General features: G+C 35.5%; 1 protein-coding gene across 2 annotated transcripts in view; it reads right to left on the bottom strand.

Moving 5' to 3' along the window:
- The window catches only part of Slc6a15 (solute carrier family 6 member 15), a 51011-nt gene that overhangs the window by 19680 nt on the left and 11475 nt on the right, over positions 1-19856 (bottom strand). The window contains exons 2-5 of one of the 2 annotated variants that reach the window (XM_076920111.1): positions 12860-13304; positions 8321-8478; positions 7833-7959; positions 5801-5982 (exon numbers count right to left, since the gene is read on the bottom strand). In XM_076920111.1, coding sequence (XP_076776226.1) covers positions 5801-5982; positions 7833-7959; positions 8321-8478; positions 12860-13148 — 756 coding nt within the window. In that variant the 5' untranslated portion in view covers positions 13149-13304. The remainder of the gene's footprint in view (positions 1-5800; positions 5983-7832; positions 7960-8320; positions 8479-12859; positions 13305-19856) is intronic. The other variant, XM_076920112.1, reaches the window with a different exon arrangement.

Here is a 19856-nt window from a genome sequence, read left to right as displayed (position 1 = left end):
TACGTAGCCCTGCCAAAGTTACCTTATTTGAGTTTTCTCATGCTCTGGCCACCAAGCTGTTTACATAAGTTCTGTGAAAATGAAGACCATGTCTTTCCGGGTCACTACCAGATCTCGAACTCCTAAAACACTTGCAGGTACAGAATAGCTGCACAATATGAATGTGTGTAAAGAGGAAAGGAAGGGAAGTTGGGAGAATAAAGGGAAATTCTCAAAGCAGGGGAGGTCTTGGAGTAGGGACCGTGTGAATAGAGTAACTGAAAAGACCTTGCAATATAAAGCAAGATGCTTGTGTGTACTTCCTCTGTAGTTTATCCTCTGAAAGTCATACTTAAATATGATGAAGATATCAAGAGGAAGTTTGTTTTATGTGTATAAAGCCAACATTTTAAGATCAATATTTTAATAAAATAAATCTATTTTTATTAGTAAAAACAGATGTATTTCCAATAATCTTTGATTAATCTTAAATTGTCCTCTACTTTGACAATAATGATTTCATTTCTTAGTTTTTCCTTGTTTGGGTACATTCAGAGCTGGGAGTTACTCTTCCATTTCTCTCTTGATAACTAATATTCTTTCAATCCGCGAGGCCCCTGGGTCTCATTTGATCATACCTCTCGATGACTTTGAGGCTACCAAAAGCATGAAATCTTCTCTGCACATTTTTTAAATCAAACTCAATTTGCTGATTTCTAACTGACTTAAAGACTTCCCTGATTCTCAACGTATTTCCTACTCATCTTTCCTCATTTTCCCATCAGCTCCCCTCTGTGTCTCAGAGATCCAACATCCATGCCTCTTTGGTATGGAGGTTTCTAGAAGTCTGATGTTATTGTTTGATGAATTGTTAAAAATCTTCAGATCTTTACACATACTCATTATATAACAGCCCATGGTTTGACCAGTTTCTGCAGACTCCTCAATGTCCATCAGCAACCAGGTCACAATTCTTGTGTTATCTCCCTCCCACTCCTCAAACTGTATGTCAGAGTCACAGGGGAGCTGTGGGCTTGATGCATGCTAGATTCTGTGCCTTCAGTGACCTGTCTCTGAACCTTCCGGTAACTTTCCTCAGACAATCTTAGCAATGCACCTCAATTACCCACTTTGTGAAACCTCCCAAACTCCAGGATTATTTCAATAACTGCTTCATTCACGTTCTCTTTTTCTCCATTATTTTACTTAATACAGCAATTATCTGCTAGGCTCCTTACACTATGGGTTTTATGAGGACAGAGACTACTCAATTAATATCAATATTCACTAGTGCACAGCTTACAGTAGATCATTAAAAATAGTGTACAATAAATAAATACTGTACACAAAAATACTATAGATAAAAGAGAAACTTTTTATAGAAAGTTTAAGGTTTCTTTTGGATACGCATTCTCTTAAATACAGTGTGTTTATTGTATAATATTTTAAAATTATATCTTAAATATCTGGTCCTAATTATTTCCATTTTTTATTAGTTTAATACACATTTGTGTTCTTAAACACACAAATCTGAATTTGGTGTGTTCTTAAGGAAAAACAAAAATATTTCAAATTAAAATGTGAAAACTATCAAGATTTCAAACAGGTAAATACTATTAAATATGCCAAACCATTGGCTATACTATTCTCTAAGCAGATAAAGGTTCATATACTTAATTTGAAATTCTAAGAGTTAAAAGAATGTTTCTTAATTAAGCACTATGCAAAGTACCCACAATTTTCTTAAACAGAAATGTACATTTACATAAATAGCTATATTTTATAGCAAAATCTTTTATGGAATTGCTAATACTCAATTAAGTCAGCCTGCATATACCATAGATACATGTACAGTGTTATCTAAAATTGCTTTATTGTATATTGCTACCTAAATCTCATGCATTTATACATTGGTGTTTTGCACTGTTACTTGCACTTATTTCTGAAAATATGTGGTTTTTGTCTGTCACTAGAATAGAAACTTTGTAAGTCCAGGCTTTATTGTTTGTTGTATTTCTAAAATAGTTTCTCGTAAATGGCAAGTATTCAATACTTGTGCAAAATAAATAAATAAATAGTGTTCATAAGCCTAGTACAGTCTAAGAGTGTATTCTTAGAACAGAGAAATGAAATATGTTCCTTTGCTAATTTTAAGCCTCTTAAGAGTTGTTAATCAAAATATTTTCACAGCAATTACCCTAAATGAAAGATTAGTTTATCAAGCAAGATATTATATAGTCTATTTTGATTGTTATACTACTGAAATTAGAAAATATATAAAAAATCTCAATTGATTCTGCCTTTATATTAAAATGTTTATTATAAATACATTTTAGGAAAAAAATCTTACTTTTGAGGACTTGGTTTCCTGGCTTTAGTTCTGTCATTTATTAGAAACTTTGTTCTGGACAGTTAACTTACTTCTTCAGGATTTATCAACTTTGTTGTAAATTAGAAACAAAACATGTAAGTCATATGACAGAATAAAAAACAATATATCTAACATATTTAACAAAGTAATACATTAATAATAAAGAAATGCTAACAAGGAGAATCACTCTGGAGCTGGAGCAAATTGACAACATTTTGTTTCAGTCTTTTAATCTGGAGGCAGGAATTCAATAAAACGTAACAAGGGCACAGAGAACTTCTGAACATAGCCAATGCTACAATACTTTGGTAAAATAACTAGATAAATGGAATTGTCCAGTAGAGCCTAAGAAGTACATATTCTTAGACCAGAAAAATGAGATATGCTCTTGTGTTTAATTTTAAGCCAATCACAATAATTTTGAGCTGTCTACTGTTGAGGCAAGCCATTTCACTGACACCAATCATCATGAAACATAAAGAATTTTCTTTGAGTATTTATCATCACTCTTATTCCTTCTATAGCCTGATGCTTGGTCATGGTCCTCTGCTTTGGGACTATACTGCCTCATTTTTATTTAACTGGCTGTTGGTTGTGATCACAGACCAATAGCTCCACTTCTCCATCATAAAGGCAGAAAAAGAAAAGCTGTCCAAAGTCAGTGATGCAGTTGCATATGGACCTTGCTTACCTGGCCATAGAGACTACCAATCTTCTGCTCCTGTCACTTAGGCTTCAGTTAGCATCCCTCCCCCAACTCCCTGTGTGGATTTGCATATCTAAGAAACTATATACCAAATTCTCATCCTTTAGCAGGGAATCCTTTAGGACAATTAACACAAGCCAGCCTCCAGCACTCTTTTTTATCCAACACTTTCATAACTCTTTCTCCAGGCTTTTGCTCAGTTGTTTAATGTATATACTGAGCTTTATATTCATCCTTTATAATGCTCCTCTTATTATTCTGTACTAAAGGAGTCCGTCGATTTAAACAGTCATTACAACTAGCGTTTGGTCCATCTGGACTGTGAAATCATTTCTGGATAAGTATAAACAGTTCAGTGGAAGAGACCCTAAATTGTATTAGAGCATCCCGTACAATACAACATGGCTTTGTTTCAAATTCTGCCTCAATGTCACTCTCTCCCTAAGGGCCTGTCACTGAAACAGTAAATCACATGTCCTAAATAAGCTATACCTCATTCTACTGATAAATTTGTATTACATGATATCAAAGACCAAATGGGAATGTGCCACCAATATCACTGAGAGGAAATTTCAGAGTCGCATTATAAAAACTTAAATATTTGATATGACAGAGATGTCAATTAGGTTGAATTATACATTCTCCTCCACAATTGCAGTATCAGCTTTGTATTTTGTACATGTATACAATCGTAACTGATAAATATAGCATAGCAGAGACTAATATATTTTTTAGAAAAATGAAAGTATTCTTTAAGTTACAATAGGACTCAAACTCAGAAAATGTTAGCAAACTTGATCATGACAGCTTTTTGATGTCTATGCCTGTCCAGAGGTAGCTTTTCCTCCTACATAGAAATTATGTGCATGTGACTAGATGTGGTATAAGAGCTTATTCCTTTACTTATAATCTCACTTCAGTGACTACTACATAGATACACTCAATCAAAGCACTGTCTAAAATTACTAAGTCGTTAACACTTAACAAAAAAATTTTAAAACACTTAGTTGGGTTATATGGTATGCCCACCCACTGCCATACAAAATAATATAGCAGCCACAGCAGGGAGAGAGAGAGAGAGAGAGAGAGAGAGAGAGAGAGAGAGAGAGAGAGAGAGAGTCAGAGAGAGAAAGAGAGCCAGGAACATGTCAACTGTGATTTACAGGCTAAAATGGCATCAACATTTCTTACTAAAATTAAATTAACAGAAGGCAAAGGTGAATTTGACCATTTTCATTCCCATTCCCAAGCTACCATTTGATAGGTATAATATTATACTAAGAACCAGCATAGACTGTCCCATCCCACAGCCTCTTCAATTAAAGCCAGGAGACAGCAAGACAGGATGCTATTTTACTACCACATTGTTGGTGGAAAATCTTAGTTCAAGGAAAGCTTGGCTAAATAGAAAGAACTGTCCAAAAAAAGAAGAAAGGAAGGAAGGAAGGAAGGAAAGAAGGAAGAAAGGAAGAAAGAAAGAAAGAAAAAAGAAAGAAAGAAAGAAAGGAAGGAAGGAAGAAAGAGAATAATACTGAAGAAGTAATTTCTCTCTCATTTCCTCTCTCTCTCTCTCTCTCTCTCTCTCTCTCTCTCTCTCTCTCTCTGTCTGTCTTGCTCACTCTCGCTCCTCTCTTCCTTCTCTTCTCCTTTCCATATGTACATGCCTATTCGAGTCTTCATACTGATTTCTCATGAACTTTAAGTATATCATCCAGTTTCTCCAGCCTCTTTCTAAAAATCAGTAAAGTGGCTCTAGAAGTAGTAACTGCATCTTAGAGCTTTTAAGATTATGTAAAATAGAAACCGCTACCATTCCCAGAACAAAAAAAAAAAAAAAAAACATGTACTAAGTAAGCATATTAGTACACATATATATATATGTGTGTGTGTGTGTACATATACATGTACATATATGTATATACATGTATATACATGTACATGTATATGTATACACACACACACACACACACACACACACACACACACACAAACCATCAGGGGCCAGTGAGGAGAACCAACAATGAATTCTCACTATGATGCAGCTGAGACATGAAATGGGCTTTAAAACAGAGGCAGTGATAAGGATAAGACTCTGATGCTTTTGGAAACAAAAGAATGGACAGCAATCAGGTCCACAGTGCATCATTTTAAAATGAAAGCAGTAAACCATATAGACTTCACACTTCCACTGATGTCCTTTTAAACTACAATGTTTTTAATTTGGATTTGGACTGGAAGGAATGCCCTTATTTATTCTGTGTTGCTAGTCTTAATCATTCTAACTACTTGAAGATAACAAGGACTTTAAGAAACCCACGACCATTCATAAATTGAGTATTCACTGAAAAATTACTTGTTAAAACAATACCCTAAAAAAGGAAATGATAAAAATGAACAAACTCTAAAAGGTAACTTCTTCACTCCATCAGTTTCCATGATTGGGCTGACATATACTCAGAGAATTAAAGCAGCAGTTAATGAATAAGTAGCAAAATAAACAGACTTTCAAATGCTGGAATAAAAAAGTACTATTAATAATATCAAATGTCACTATAAAACACTTTAATTGTTACTTATACTTTTTTTAGACACATTTTTTTAAAGCACCACTTTTGGACAATCTGTAGATGCCTAGATAAAGTATTCAAACAATTTGTCAGTTGAATTTGTTGATATAGCTGAAAGGTATTGACAGTACCGATAAATGGTGTTTAGCAGAATGAGAGAGATTCTAACATACTAACTTTTCCAGAGGACTGAATGCCTTTGATCATGGCCAGACAAACCATGACCCAGGCAGCCAGCAGGCAGACAGTCATCTTCCAGTTTAAGCCTCCACTTTCAGAGATGGAACTGGTGATATCCAGTGCTTCCCGGTACCAATAGTAGGTGGTGGCAGAACTTTTTTCACATTCTGGCTCAATATCTGTGGGGGAAAAAAGACAAAATGCTATCATTCAAACTTTAGTACAGTAATGAGTAATAATACTGGGTTGTGTTCAGCAAGCACATTAGCCAGTTATTTGTACTACAACTAATTTAAGCTTAAAAAGACTCAGACTATGGTTATTTTATTTGGCTTTGGCAATTACTTGGAGTAATCCCTAATCTACTGTTCTAACTGCTGGCCTTGCTACCTTCCCAGCAAGTACTCTAGATACTTATTGTTTCTCCTGGCCATGCACTCATGGTCCATCTCCACTCATGGCAGATTCCTCCTCTCTCCCTTCATCTCTCCCCACCCCAAGGAGGCCATTACAAACCCACCTACCTCTAAATCCCTCCAGTAACTAGCTGTAGCCAATTTTATTTAACCAATACTTTTTTTTTTTCAGTTTAAAATGTTTTTATTGAAATAACAGTGAAATAAAATTTTTAAAAACAATGATCATTTTTGATCAAACTTTTGCTTTACAAATATAAAAAACATAACCCCAAACTCCAGTTTCTTTATACATTCCTATAAACAAACCAGGTTCAAGTTCTCAAAACCACAGCTATAAATGGTGCTTGTATACTGTACATGAACATAATAACCGACTTCTGTTTGGAGGATACAATGGATTGAACCCAGAGCTTTCTAGGCAAGCACTCTCCCACTGAACAGCACCCCAGCCAAAGCTTTCATTTCTGAACACACTGCTCTTCTCTCAACAGAACAGTATAGTCTTGATAGTTCCTGCATTTCCTCCAACTTAATTTCTAAAATACAAAGTGGACTTAACTGGCTTAATCTTGACATATTTGTTAACCAATACTTTTAAAACAAGGAACAAGGTCTACACAACAAAAGCTTAAGTGTGAGAAGTCATTTGTAGCCCCAGGCCTTCAGATATAGAATTAAGCATTTAGATACGTAGCAGCAGATCAAATCTCAACAGTTCTTACCATTTCCTAGAAAAACATTTACCTCACACCAGCAATCCTGTTTGCAATGAGCAAGCAGCAAAAATTTGCAAACTTTGTCAAATCCGCAAACAGGTATCCTCCTTGATATTAAGAATTCCTAAAATATATGTGAACTTCTTAGAGAAATAATTGAAACAAATAATTCCTGTTTCCACTACCAGAACCATCATTATCAGTCACTACACAGGCAAATGCAGTAGCTGCTGGTGAAAGGGATTTCGTTGAAAGTCTATAGTGAAGTGACATGTGCAGTGGTGTAAAATTCAAACAGCCTTGTCAGAATTGCTGCATGAAAACTAATGTAAACGCTTATGCTAACAAAGAAACACTTGCGAGTTCAAATGCTAATATTTTCTATATACTGGATTAAATGAAATGTTTCACGTGCTACATTTTACTTCCTTCAGTAGAACTCATAGAAAAATTTTAATTTCAGAGTGATGTGCATTCTGTAGAAAATGGTTCTTTTTAAGATTTAAAAAATGAAAACTACAAAACAGTAGTGCTAACTGCATAAAAACAAGAAACTCAGTTTTGTTTCCCTTTTGTAGATTTGAATGACTATGAGGCTTACCCAGGGTATTCAGGGTTTACAACAGAAAGCTTGCAAAATCGTTTAACCTAAAGCCCTAAAGCATTTAATGGGTGCATTAAATTAATCTGAAAAGAGTCAGTAAAATTAAATGATGTCTACTTTATCTCTCTGAAGTGATGATTTCAAATGGAGAAGAAAGCTTATTATGCTGTTCCTTTCAAAGGTTTTGATTCCACCCCAGCATGGAATTTAAAAAGCAGAAAAGAAAAGTTTTTGACTTTACTGATCTTTAGAACATTAAATATAAGGAGACAATATAACGTATGTCTTACACGTATGAGATGCATTTTTCACCAGGGGGCATTGATCCCAAGGAAGAGGTTGTTGAAAAGACTGAGAAAAGTAAAACAATGTCCAGCCAATGATGACATTGTAATAGAGAGCCACAAAATAACACACCTGCAAAAGAGAAGGATGTGATTACATCATGCATCCTTTGTCACTCCCCTTAAAACCCGTGAGGTGGAATTCACTCTACTAACAATTTTTAAGTCTTCATCTTATTTTTTTGTTGTTGTTTCCAAAAGACATGATCTTTTTCTTTAAAACAGTATTCCTGAGTTGAACTTTTTAAAATACGTTATGAAATCTAGGTATTCAGAGTCATAGTTTTTTTTTTTTTTTTTTTTAGTAAGTACTCTGTGTCCCAGTAGCTTCTAAAACATGATCACACAGACAACAACCCAGAGTTTACAGAGATGAATATTTCATCATTTGAAACCAGCCCAGGGAAAAGCAAATATCACAGAAAGAAACTTACCACACAGCTTGCAAATCCAATCCCACCCAGTTTAGGGCTTATATAATTCCAAACCCCGATGCTGCCTCTCCGAATCCTTTGGCCCACAGAAAGTTCCAGGAAAAACAGTGGAATTCCTATCACCAGAAGTAGTATTAAATATGGCAAAAGATATGCACCTAAAGAGACAAGAACAAACAGAATGGGTCATATTTTCAATTGTTATAGTAAAGTATACATTGACCAAAATCATTTCATAAAAGACACTATTTGAAGGATTTTTTTATGATATAAATAGAAGTCTTTGAGGAAAACATATCTGACCTTTTTTAAACTTTCAAAATTTTGAATCCTGTATATAACTGCTCTAGGAAGTCCTTCAGGGCAGTTAGGTGGCCCAATGGGTAAACCCTATGCTCCATGGTTTTATAATCTGAGTTTGAGTCCTTGAACCCCCAAAGGAAAGAGAAATCTGATTCCTGAAATCTCCTCTGAACTCTATGCATATTCTCACAATACACACATGCATCACACACAAACACACACATACAAAATAATAGCAAAGTTTAAAATGTTTAAATTGTGGTTTCTGGTAGAATAATTCTCTTTAAAAGGCATTTATAAATAACACAAGTTTTTACTTTGTTGAAAAGTTAATAAGCTTTATTGGGAATGAAGGATAAGTTCTTTGAAATAACTTATCTTGTCAATAGGCTTCACTACCTGAAATCCATCTTCACATGGTGTTCACAGAGTTATTTACTAAATACTAATCTAAACTCTTTTAGTCCTGCATTCCAAAAGCATGGATTGGGACCAATGGCATTTGACAGAATTAAATTTTTTTTTGTATTCTCAATAAAGTAATACCAAAGAAGAACAAATACCTAGTCTGAAAGACAGAAAAATTTAAAAAAAAAACCAATAATTTCTAACAAATGCAAAATGATTTGTTTTCATATATACCACACACAAAAAGTTCACCCAAGAAATCATATTCTGTTTTCAAAACTGGGAGAAAGTATCCATAGAGCATTTAGCAAGTAGCACTAACATACTTTATATCTGTCATTAAAGTGTGTATGTCGCAGTCAACCATTGGACTTAGCCTGGAAACCCCAATGGAAGAGCTAGGGGAAAGACTGAAGGAGTTGAAGGGGTTTGCAACCCCATAAGAAGAACAACAAAATCAACTAACTGAATCACCCAGAGAGTAAACCACCAACCAAAGAGTACACATGGAGGGACCCATGACTCCAGTTGCATATGTCACAGATGATGGCATTGTCAGGCATCAGTGGGAGGGGAGGCCCTTGGTCCTGTGGAAACTCAATACTCCAGTATAGGGGAATGGTAGGGTGGAGGGGCAGTAGTAAGTGGGTGGGTGAGGGAGCACCCTCTTGGAGAGAAAGCTTAGGGGGAAGAGGAAGGATAAGGTATGGGGTTCGTAGACGGGTAACTGGGAAGGGAAATATCATTTGAAATGTAAATGGATAAAATGATTAATTAAAAAAAGTGTGTGTGCTGTTATATTTGTAGTAAAACACCCACAGTTAAAGAAATAATGATTTTTTAATCAAAATCACATGTAAATTATAACTAATTTGCAAATCAATTGAATAGATGTCATTCATTCTTTTATTTAATTGGTAAGATAAAGTTATGTACATATATTTGTACATTACAAATTAATGTGACCTACACACTGGACTTCATATATTCAAATTTCTAAGTTGGCAGCCTACCTCTGAGTTCACAGACAAATACACCTTGTCACAGAGGAGTAAGATAAAATGAATGTGCTCTTCCACTTTCCCTAGGTATACAGGAACATGCACCTGCACAAATGCCTTGTAAACTGAAGAGCACATACACACAGATGCACACATGCACACAGACACACACATGCACATACATGTACACACACAAATATATTGTGTTACAATTGCTAATCCCATTTTACATGCATAGGAATTGAGCCTGAAGAAGTGAGCAATATTCAGAAAGTGCACATGGCTTGAAACATGGGAAAGAGCCAGCAGTATCAGAACGACTGCAAAATAAGAATCCTCTGTATCCTGACTTATTAAGCTTAGTCCTTACAGTAAATGTAACATCTACATAAATCAACATATATATTAGACCTCTTTCTTTTTTTTTTCCCTCTTATTCAGAAAATGCTTCAAATGATTCATGGTTGTTTTGTGCTTTTTAAAGAAACTCCTCTACTTTCTAGAAAACTATGCTCCACATCCTCTGTCCTTTTCCAATCCAGCCTGTGTCTCATGAGACATACAACATTGTTCTCCATTTTCATTTGGAGGCAAGAAATCAATAATAGAGAAAATATCTTGACTCTTATTTTTACCGACAGAAAACAGGGATTTGTCTTGCTAATAACTAATAACTATATGTTGACTCTGTAATTGCTCTCTATCAAGGTGGATGTCACGCTAAAAAGAATGAAACCTGACTGTAAGCTGAAATTGACAAACTTGAAATTGACCTCTGGTCTCTCCATGCTTATGGCCATGCCCACATATGAACAAACCCAAACCTGCATATTCCTTTAAGGTACACATTTCATCATCAAGTCTTAGAAGGATTATGTTGATATTTTATTGGGTCTGTGATAGCTTGGTTGGCTAAAACCATATATGGTTTTATTTGACTATAACTATAATCCACATACATCATGTCAAATGAATAGGACTACACATGTTCTTATCTTCATAGTTGTTGTGATTAAAGTGTGTTTAAAATGGTTGGGCATTTCCATCCGGAACACAGAAAGAGGTTTGGGAAAGCAATCTATTTACCTGCCTGAGAGCTAAGAATTTAATTTTATATGAAGTGTTCCACATACCACTCATTGCTCAGAAAACAGTAATTCCCTAGCAAACTGATAATATCACATGGGAATTATTTATGGTGTCAAAGAGTAGCATCTGTGTGTGACTGTTTTTTAAAAATGTTTGTTTACTTCCTAGGTTTTTGGGTTTTTTTTTGTCTGTTTGTTTTCTTAATTACTCAATGTTCATTTCATTTGCTAAAACTGACAGAAGTGAATTCTGATTTTGAGGCATTTCACTTTCTACACCTTACTAGATATTCTGCTAAGAATGAAGGCAATTTCAGCTTACAGTCAGGTTTCATTCTTTTTAGCATGACATCCACCTTGATAGAAGTAAACATTGCAGCTTTTGGGGGGGGGGCTGCGAGAGGAGATCTCTCACTGAGACTGGCACTTACTGTTTTGGTTTGACTGGATAGCTAGCAAGCCCCAGAGATTCACAGGACTCCCTGGCATAAACATTAGAATTACAAATGCATGTCACTAAACATGGCCTTCATGTAGGTGCTGGGAATCAAAACTCAGGTCCTCAAGCCTGCATACCATGTACTTTTTCTACTGAGCCATCTTCATAGACTAGAATATATACTTATCCATATTTACTTCATATACATATATTATACATATACAATATTATATGAATTATATTCATGTTTATGAATTTATTATGAATTTATTATGAATTATAACATATTATTATAATATGTTATAATACATATTATAATAAATTCATAAATATATTATATACATATATTTTAAAAACAATTTGTCTTTCTTCCTTTTCCCCCCATTGGGCTGGGAATTCAATCTATGATTTCATGTGTGGTAGAAAATCATTTCACTCAAGACACATCTAAAGTTTCTTCAAGGATATTAGTTGGTTGACTGGTTGATTTTGGTTTTTGGATTCTTTAGGGGGTTGTACTAAAGAGTTATTAGGATTTTCTCCTTTGTGTTGACATTTTTTCCCCAATGGATTCTTTGGACAGCAGTTTTTCTTTCAAAAGTATTGATAATTATGTGCCCACCTTTGCATTATAAAAGTGTTTGTAATGCTAGAACTAGTTTTTGTTTAAAATTAAGAGTGTTCTCTTTTTTAAAGTATCTGTTGAAGTTGGGTTACAGAAACAGAATTAATGTGTAAAATCTCTAAGAACAAAGAATGACTGGCATTATGGTAATTATCTGGTTAAACTCCTCAAGAGTTCTAAAAGTGCTAGGCCCAATTTAAAGACCCTAATCATTCTAAATTACATGTTAGTTTTGCTTCTGATAAAAAAGGAGACAAATTAAAATTCAGAGGTTATAAGTCATGGAGAGAACACCCATGTCCCATCAGCATTGTTGGCTTTAAATTTTTATTGAAAGCAAGTCTGGCATGCATAAAGAACATAACACATATTTTAAAAAAAAAATTCCTATCAGTACTTCAGCAATGTTTACAGTATCCAGGGAATAAGTTTGAGAATGTGTTACCTTAAGCAATCCCTGAGTATTTGTAGGACGCCAATCTGTTCCTATAGAAACTTCGTCTGAACTCAGTGCTGGGCTGACTTCCCACAAATGCGTCTCCCTAGCTTTGTAATGGAATTCACAATTTCAGAACTAATGAGACTGCGGCAACAATGGGGGGGGGGTAGCTGAAATAACGGATTGCAGTTTACTAGTGTAGCAATTCATCATTAGAGCAAACGAATGCAACTTACCACCACCATTCTTTTGGCAGAGGTATGGGAATCGCCACACATTCCCCAGACCTACAGAAAATCCAACTTGTGCCAGAATGTATTGCAGCTTACTGTTCCAAGCTGGCCTTTCATCATCAACTTCAGATCCATCTTCTGCATCTGTATCTTTCTCTTCTTGAACATCAACGATTAGTTCGCTCTTCTTAGAAACATCTTCCACTGAATCTTCATTGGACAGAAGGTCTTTGACAGATTCAATGACATCATCATCCAAATCTCTCTTTACCACTTTGCTATTCTTAGGCATTGGAAATTACTCTTCTTAAAGACACCCTTGAGGCAAATATATTTTTTAAATGTTATTTAAAATCAAGTAAATCGGAGAAGAATAACATATAAATCTTAGATTCAAGGTGAGAAATTCTTATAGATCCTGGATCTGCTCCCAATACTCTGTATATACCTATGAAACAAAAAGTTGAAATGTGATATTTAATAACGAGAAATATAACATATATATGTATATATATACATATATATATTTCAAACCCACCTTGAAAATCTGTCTTCAGTCATCTCCTCCATTGATTTATTACTTACTCTGTGTACATTCTTGTGGTAGTTATTAAATGTGAGGCTATTCTATAGATTATAATAAAGAAACATGCAGTGCCTACTTATAAGGATCGTCTATCAAATAAAGAGAAAAGTGTATCTTAAGTAAATAAACTACAATAGAGTATTTCAATATGATTTTGCCTAATTGCTACAGACAATGAACTAAAACCAATTACCTGTCTTGGTCATTAACGCTCCAGACTGGTATGGGATAGCTCTTTTCTAATCTATCTAAAGTTATTTTATCATTTACATTTTTGAAGCAGCAAATGACAAAAGTATGAATGTTGCCTGTTCATCTTTGAAGGAAGACACTCATAGATTGTTACCCTTAAAGAGGTCAGCACTGTTTACATGTAGATATGCTATATACACTTTTCTTTTGATTTTTCATGTACAAGGGATAGAAGATGTTTCATATAAATTTAAGCAAGAATACTGTAAAACTGATTGGTGTATGAAATGATGAAGGTTAGGTGACTTGTCATGAATGTCATAACTTCTGCCTATGTTTATACACTGTTCCTTACATTTGGTATGATCTTATTCCATTTCAGCACAACTGTAATATCCGTTTCATCCAATGTCCCTAATCATTTCAATTATAAGTATTATCTAACATTTACTTGCTAACAGAAGACTTGCTATTATGGCTTACAAAACCTAAATTTTGCAAAGACCCTTTTTCCCAAAAATGTGTTTCAATTTTTGTTCTAAAACATAAACGTTAGTCTCAGAAGTAAATGTCACCTGCCAACTTCATTTATATTTTATTGTTCAATAATATTTACTTTACTAAAAATATATACCAATGTGGAATTCCTCCCTTCTCTTCACAGATATGTCATTATGATGAATTAAATAGTGTTTTATAGACACAAAAGACAATGGAATAGAGCTTGAAGAAGATGCAGAAACACAAAGAGAAATATAAAATGAAAGTATGAATGAGATAGTTGGGTGCCAAATAACAAAGAAATCACATTTAAGCAAACATGAATTACTTTGTCTTCAATGTTATTAATGCTATTGGCAAATATTCCTTTTTGTCAGACAAGGGAGAACTCCTGTGTAGCAACAGAGGAGGAAACTGGTCCACAGGATCATGAGATCCAGCCAAACAAGGGAGAAAGCAAGGATCCCTATAATAAAAGTCATACAGAAGCTGGAACTTTAATAGGAAATAAGGTTTATAATTTGTAAAAATTACATTCAGGTTAAAATTTAAAATAAGGTATTGAAATTGGGAAATAAAAGGAGAAGAATAAGGTAGAAATAACCTTGTAAAAAATGCTGTTACTTTATGCAAGAGGCAGGACTGTTTAGACAGGACCATCTTTTTTTTTTTTTTTTTTTTTTTTTTTTTTTTTTTTTTTTTTTGAGACAGGGTTTCTCTGTGTATTACTGGCTATCCTGGAACTCACTCTGTAGACCAGGCTAGCCTCAAACTCAGAAATCCGCCTGGCTCTGCCTCCCAAGTGCTGGGATTAAAGGCATGCACCACCACTGCCCGGCTTGACAGGGCCCTCTTAATCTGAAAGAAGATTCTATTCTCAACTTTTATCTCTTCATGGCCTCATATGAGCTGTCTTTTTATTATAAAGGAATCTTATAAAGACTGATTTGTCCATGCGAAGAGACATATTAGTACCAAACACTGAATCTAGTTTATAAAGATAGGCCTTTGGGGAGAAGAAAATAATGATGGGAGATGAAGGGAGAGATCTGGGTGGGAGAGAGGAGCGAGGGAAGGGAAAAGGGGAACAAGATCAGGTTTTGGAGAGTGTGGACAGGACAGGGGAGAAGCTAAGGGGGTCAGGAGAATGAATGGAAATAAGCAGCCTTTGAGAAGGTGACTCTCTAGAAAGTACCATTGACCCAGGAGGTGAGACACTCTCAGGACTTAATGGGAGTAACTAATATCCAACAGTGGGGAGAGGGAACTTGAAGAATTTACCTTCAGTATATGGACAGGGCATCAAGTAGAGACACAAAGTTACTAACCCACAGTCAAAATTTCTCACCCAGCACTGTTCTTGTCTGATGTGGATGTCAGAAAGTGCATGCTGACAAGAGCCTGATATAGCTGTCTCCTTAGAGATCTGCCAGAGTCTGGCATATTCAGAGGCAGATGCTCACAGCTAAAAATTGATCTGACCAAGGGGTTCCCAATGGAGGAGATAGAGAGAAGACTGAAGGAACTGAAAGTGTTTGTGACCCCATGAGGAGAGCATCAGTACCAACCAACCAGAACTCCCAGAGTCTAAACCACCAGCCTGAGAGCACATAGGGAGGGACCCATGGCTCCATCAGTATATGTAGGGGAGGATGGCTTTGTCGAGCATAGGTGGGAGAGGAGACCCTTGGTCCCATGAAGGCTGAACACCAAGTGGGGGGAGGATTCGAGGGTGGGGTGGTGGGAGTGGGGGGATAGGTGGGGGCATATCCTCATAGAAGCAGGAGGACGGGGGATGGAATAATAGGGGGTTCCTCGGTGGTGGGGGGAATTGGGTAGGGGATAAAATCTGAAATACAAATATAATATCCAATTTAAAAGAATCACTTCTTCAAAAAAAGAAAAGAAAAGAGAAGAGAAGAAAAGAAAAGAAAAGAAAAGAAAAGAAAAGAAAGGAAAAGAAGTCTCAACTAACCTGAACCCCAGGAGCTCCCAGACACTGAGCCAGCAACCAGGCAGCACATAGGCTGGTCTGAGCCCTCCCCACATCTCCCCTACACATATTTAGGATTGTCTGGTCTGTCCTCAGTGGGAAAAGATGTGCTTAATCCTGGAGAGACTTGAGGCCCTAGGGACAGGTAAGGCCTGGTTGGTGGGGAGGACACCTTCCCAGAGGGAAGGGAGAGGAGGAGTGGGGTGAGGAACTGTGGGAGGGGGTGCCAGGAAGTGGGAGAGAAAAAACTAGAATGAAAATAAATAAAATGATTAAAAAAATATTTTAAGGGCCTACAGAAATTGAATCTTCTCTCTAAATTTTAGGGATGTTATGATTATGCCCAAGTTATTTAACTCATTGTGAACTGAGAATGATAATGTTCTTATAGAAATACCACTATGATAAGAAGGTATAATAAATGTCCACAGTGTGACTGTGTTCACTCTTTTAAATGTATTTGCCTATAGTTAAGTTGTTGCATGTTCAGAATAAATGCTCCATATTTCAGCTCTTTATATTTTTATAAACACTATGTTCTATTTCCACATACTGGGTCACTTTAAAACCTACTGATTTCAAAGGCAGCTAGAGTTTTAACTGTGTGTGATTTGTTGGTCCACTAATATGAGCTAGATTTTCATAGACAGTTGTTGCACAAGTTATGACCAACCATATTACTACAGTGACTTTCAATAAAGTGGCCCAAGAGTCTCTACTTCCAACAGTCAGGAGACAAACTAGCATTCAGGTCACTGTTTTTGTGCTAGATATAGCCTTTCCAAAATGTGGGCTACCACTGCCTATTCTGTCAACACAACTATTCTGACTACCAACTCTAGCCTACAGATTAAACCAAGGAAATGCACCAGTAAGCCTCTGAGCCATATTTAAATATGACTCATTGGTCATTTCACAGGTTCACAATGAAATTCACACTGATTTGAATAAGATAGATATCTAACCCTATGGAACAGAATAGAGGACCCAGAAATATATACACAAAGACATGGCCACATTATTTTTGATGAAAGCAGAAAAAAAAAGCCTATTCAACACATAGTGCTAACAAGACTGGATATCTACTTTCAGGAAGAATAAATTTAAATATATATGTTTTACATTCCATAAAACTAATCTTAAGGAAGAAAGACCTTTATTTAAAATCGGAAACACTGAAGCTTCTAGAAGAAAACAGAATGGCCTTCAAGTTACAGTCAAGAACTTCCTTAATACAAACTTAATAGCACAAGAAACAACATTTAATTAATAAAGTTACATAAAAGTTTTTCAAGTTACATAAAATTTTTAAACGTATGCACAGAAAGAAAAGAGTCATCACAGTGAACAGTTACAGAATCTGAGAAAAATCTTGGCCAATTATACTGAAGATATGACTCTAACATCTAAAATGCGTAAAGAACTCCAACAGTTAAAAACAAAAACAAGCAAAAAATGAAGCAAACAAATTTAAAAAATCCCAAAATAAATAGGCCAACAAGCTAATCAGGAAGTTTTCAAAAGGAAAAATACACGTGGTCAATAAATATTTAAAATGTGGGAAGTATATCAACAAAAAGAAATCCTGTTTATGCATGATATGACTGTAGGCTGATATAGGCATTATAGAAATCTGTCTGAAGCTTTTCTCAATAATATTAAACATAGAAGTATAAGGTCAGATATTCCAGTCTTTGACATACAACCAAATGACTGTATCTGGCTAAAATAAATACTTGTACATCCACATTTATCACCACTCTATTCACCCTAGCTGAAAAATGGAATCAGCTAAGATGTCTATCAACTGATGTATTGATAATAAATATATAGTGCATATTGAGAGTAGAATTTTACTCAGCCATAAAGAAAAATCAACTTATGCAATTTATAAAAAAATGGATATATGTGAAAATGAAATTATATTAAATGAACCATATGAGGCTTAGACAAATGCCACATGTGCATTGTCATGCAGACCTTAGCTTCTAGTATTACATGTGCATATTTATATGAAAATGAGTGCATGTGAAGCCACGAACCAAGAAAGGGATCCACTTGAGGAAGAGGTTTTAAGGAAGGGAGTTAGGGAGGATGGTAGACACATGTTATTTGGAAACAGAATGGGACACACTGAGAATAGACAGATACTAGAGGCTCAAAGGGAGGTCAAAGACAGGAGCAGGAAAGAATAATAAACTAATACCAAGAGTGTATGAAAACATCATAATGAAACCACTTACTTCTTTAGCTAATCTTTAAAAGAGTTGTGTTTGTTTGCTTGCTTGCTCGTTTGCTTGTTTGTTTGGACTGGATGTTGAGAAAGAGTATCACTATATAGCTCAAGCTATCCTGGAACTATTATGTAGACCAGGCTGGCCTCAGACTCAAAGAGATCGACCTGCCTTTATGTCCCAAGGGATTGGATTAAACCCATATGTCACCGCACTCCAGAATAAGTCAATGTTTAAATAAAAATAAAAAATAGAGAAATCCCATTTTTTAAAGGAAATGACAACTAACTCTTACAAAAAGGAGTGTGTGATAACTGAAGAAAACACTACCATGACTGTCTTTGAAAAGGATGCTCAGTGTTTGTCCTATTTGGTTATCTTCCTTATTTGTTGTGTGAATAAGGAGACACAACATTATCAAAAGTGGGTGTCTCCTTATGTTCCACCAAAGGTGTCATGGGCAGAACACAAGTACTCCTGTAGTCATGGATGCTGCTTTCTGACTCTCAGAGGCTCTTTTGTTCTTTGCCCTTCCCACCTCACTGCCAAGCACCCTGTTGTGTCTCTGAGGCCTGCCATTGTGTTGTTACTCATTTGCCTCTTTGCCAGCGTCACTTCCCACAACCTGTGAACAAGAACTCTAAATGACACAGCCCTTTCAAAGATCAAATGATTTTATCTTTCTGTTATTCTGTGTATAGGAATACCCACTTGTAAAACATGTTGAGAGCATCATGGTTTAAATTCATTTTTAAATTTCCCCATCATTACATTTTTGAACTGAATTAATTTCTCTCACATACAATTTGTTTGAATACAATTTCTTGGCAACACTTAAACTTTGACCTAAAACCTTTAAATCTAATATATAGTTCCAACACAACTACTTTCTATTTTCTTCTCTTTACAGAATGTTTTACCTCGTTTGGGTCTTTGTCTTCCCACATTTGTGTTGAAATCAGCTTGTCAGGGTCTACTAAATAACACAAAGAACCTGTGAGAGAGGTCAGCTAGTGCATGCTCTCTTCACCAGGCTGCACTAGCTGATTAGCTGGGTTTGTTATGAAAGACCCACATGGTAGAAGAAGAGAAGCAACTCTTGCTATCTGTCCTCTCACCTACCCATGTAAGCGGTGATATGTATACACACATACACAGAGAGAGACAGAGACACAGAAACAGAGAGACATTTATCCAAGAAGCTTCTCCTCATAGCAAATTCTGATCATAATCAGACAAACACATACAAGTGAATGTTTTACTACAGATATTTTTAAGAATGTGAGTCTGTAATGTTTGTCTTATATTTTGCTTTTTTAGTTTTAATGCCTTTATAAAAGGGAGTTTTGTCATGATTTTCCCTTATTTTCTGAGAGAAAAATATGTAGAATCAGTTTTGTTTCTTTTTAAGTGTTTGGCAGTATTCACCAATAAAGCCATCTGCAACTGAGTTTCTTTTCAGAATATATGTTTAATTTAGAAATTCAATTCATC

The sequence above is a fragment of the Arvicanthis niloticus genome, chromosome 22 (assembly GCF_011762505.2).
Source record: "Arvicanthis niloticus isolate mArvNil1 chromosome 22, mArvNil1.pat.X, whole genome shotgun sequence".
Lineage (NCBI taxonomy): Eukaryota > Metazoa > Chordata > Mammalia > Rodentia > Muridae > Arvicanthis > Arvicanthis niloticus.
The sequence above is the reverse complement of the archived record's forward strand: the minus strand, read 5'-3'. Positions and strand labels throughout refer to the sequence as shown.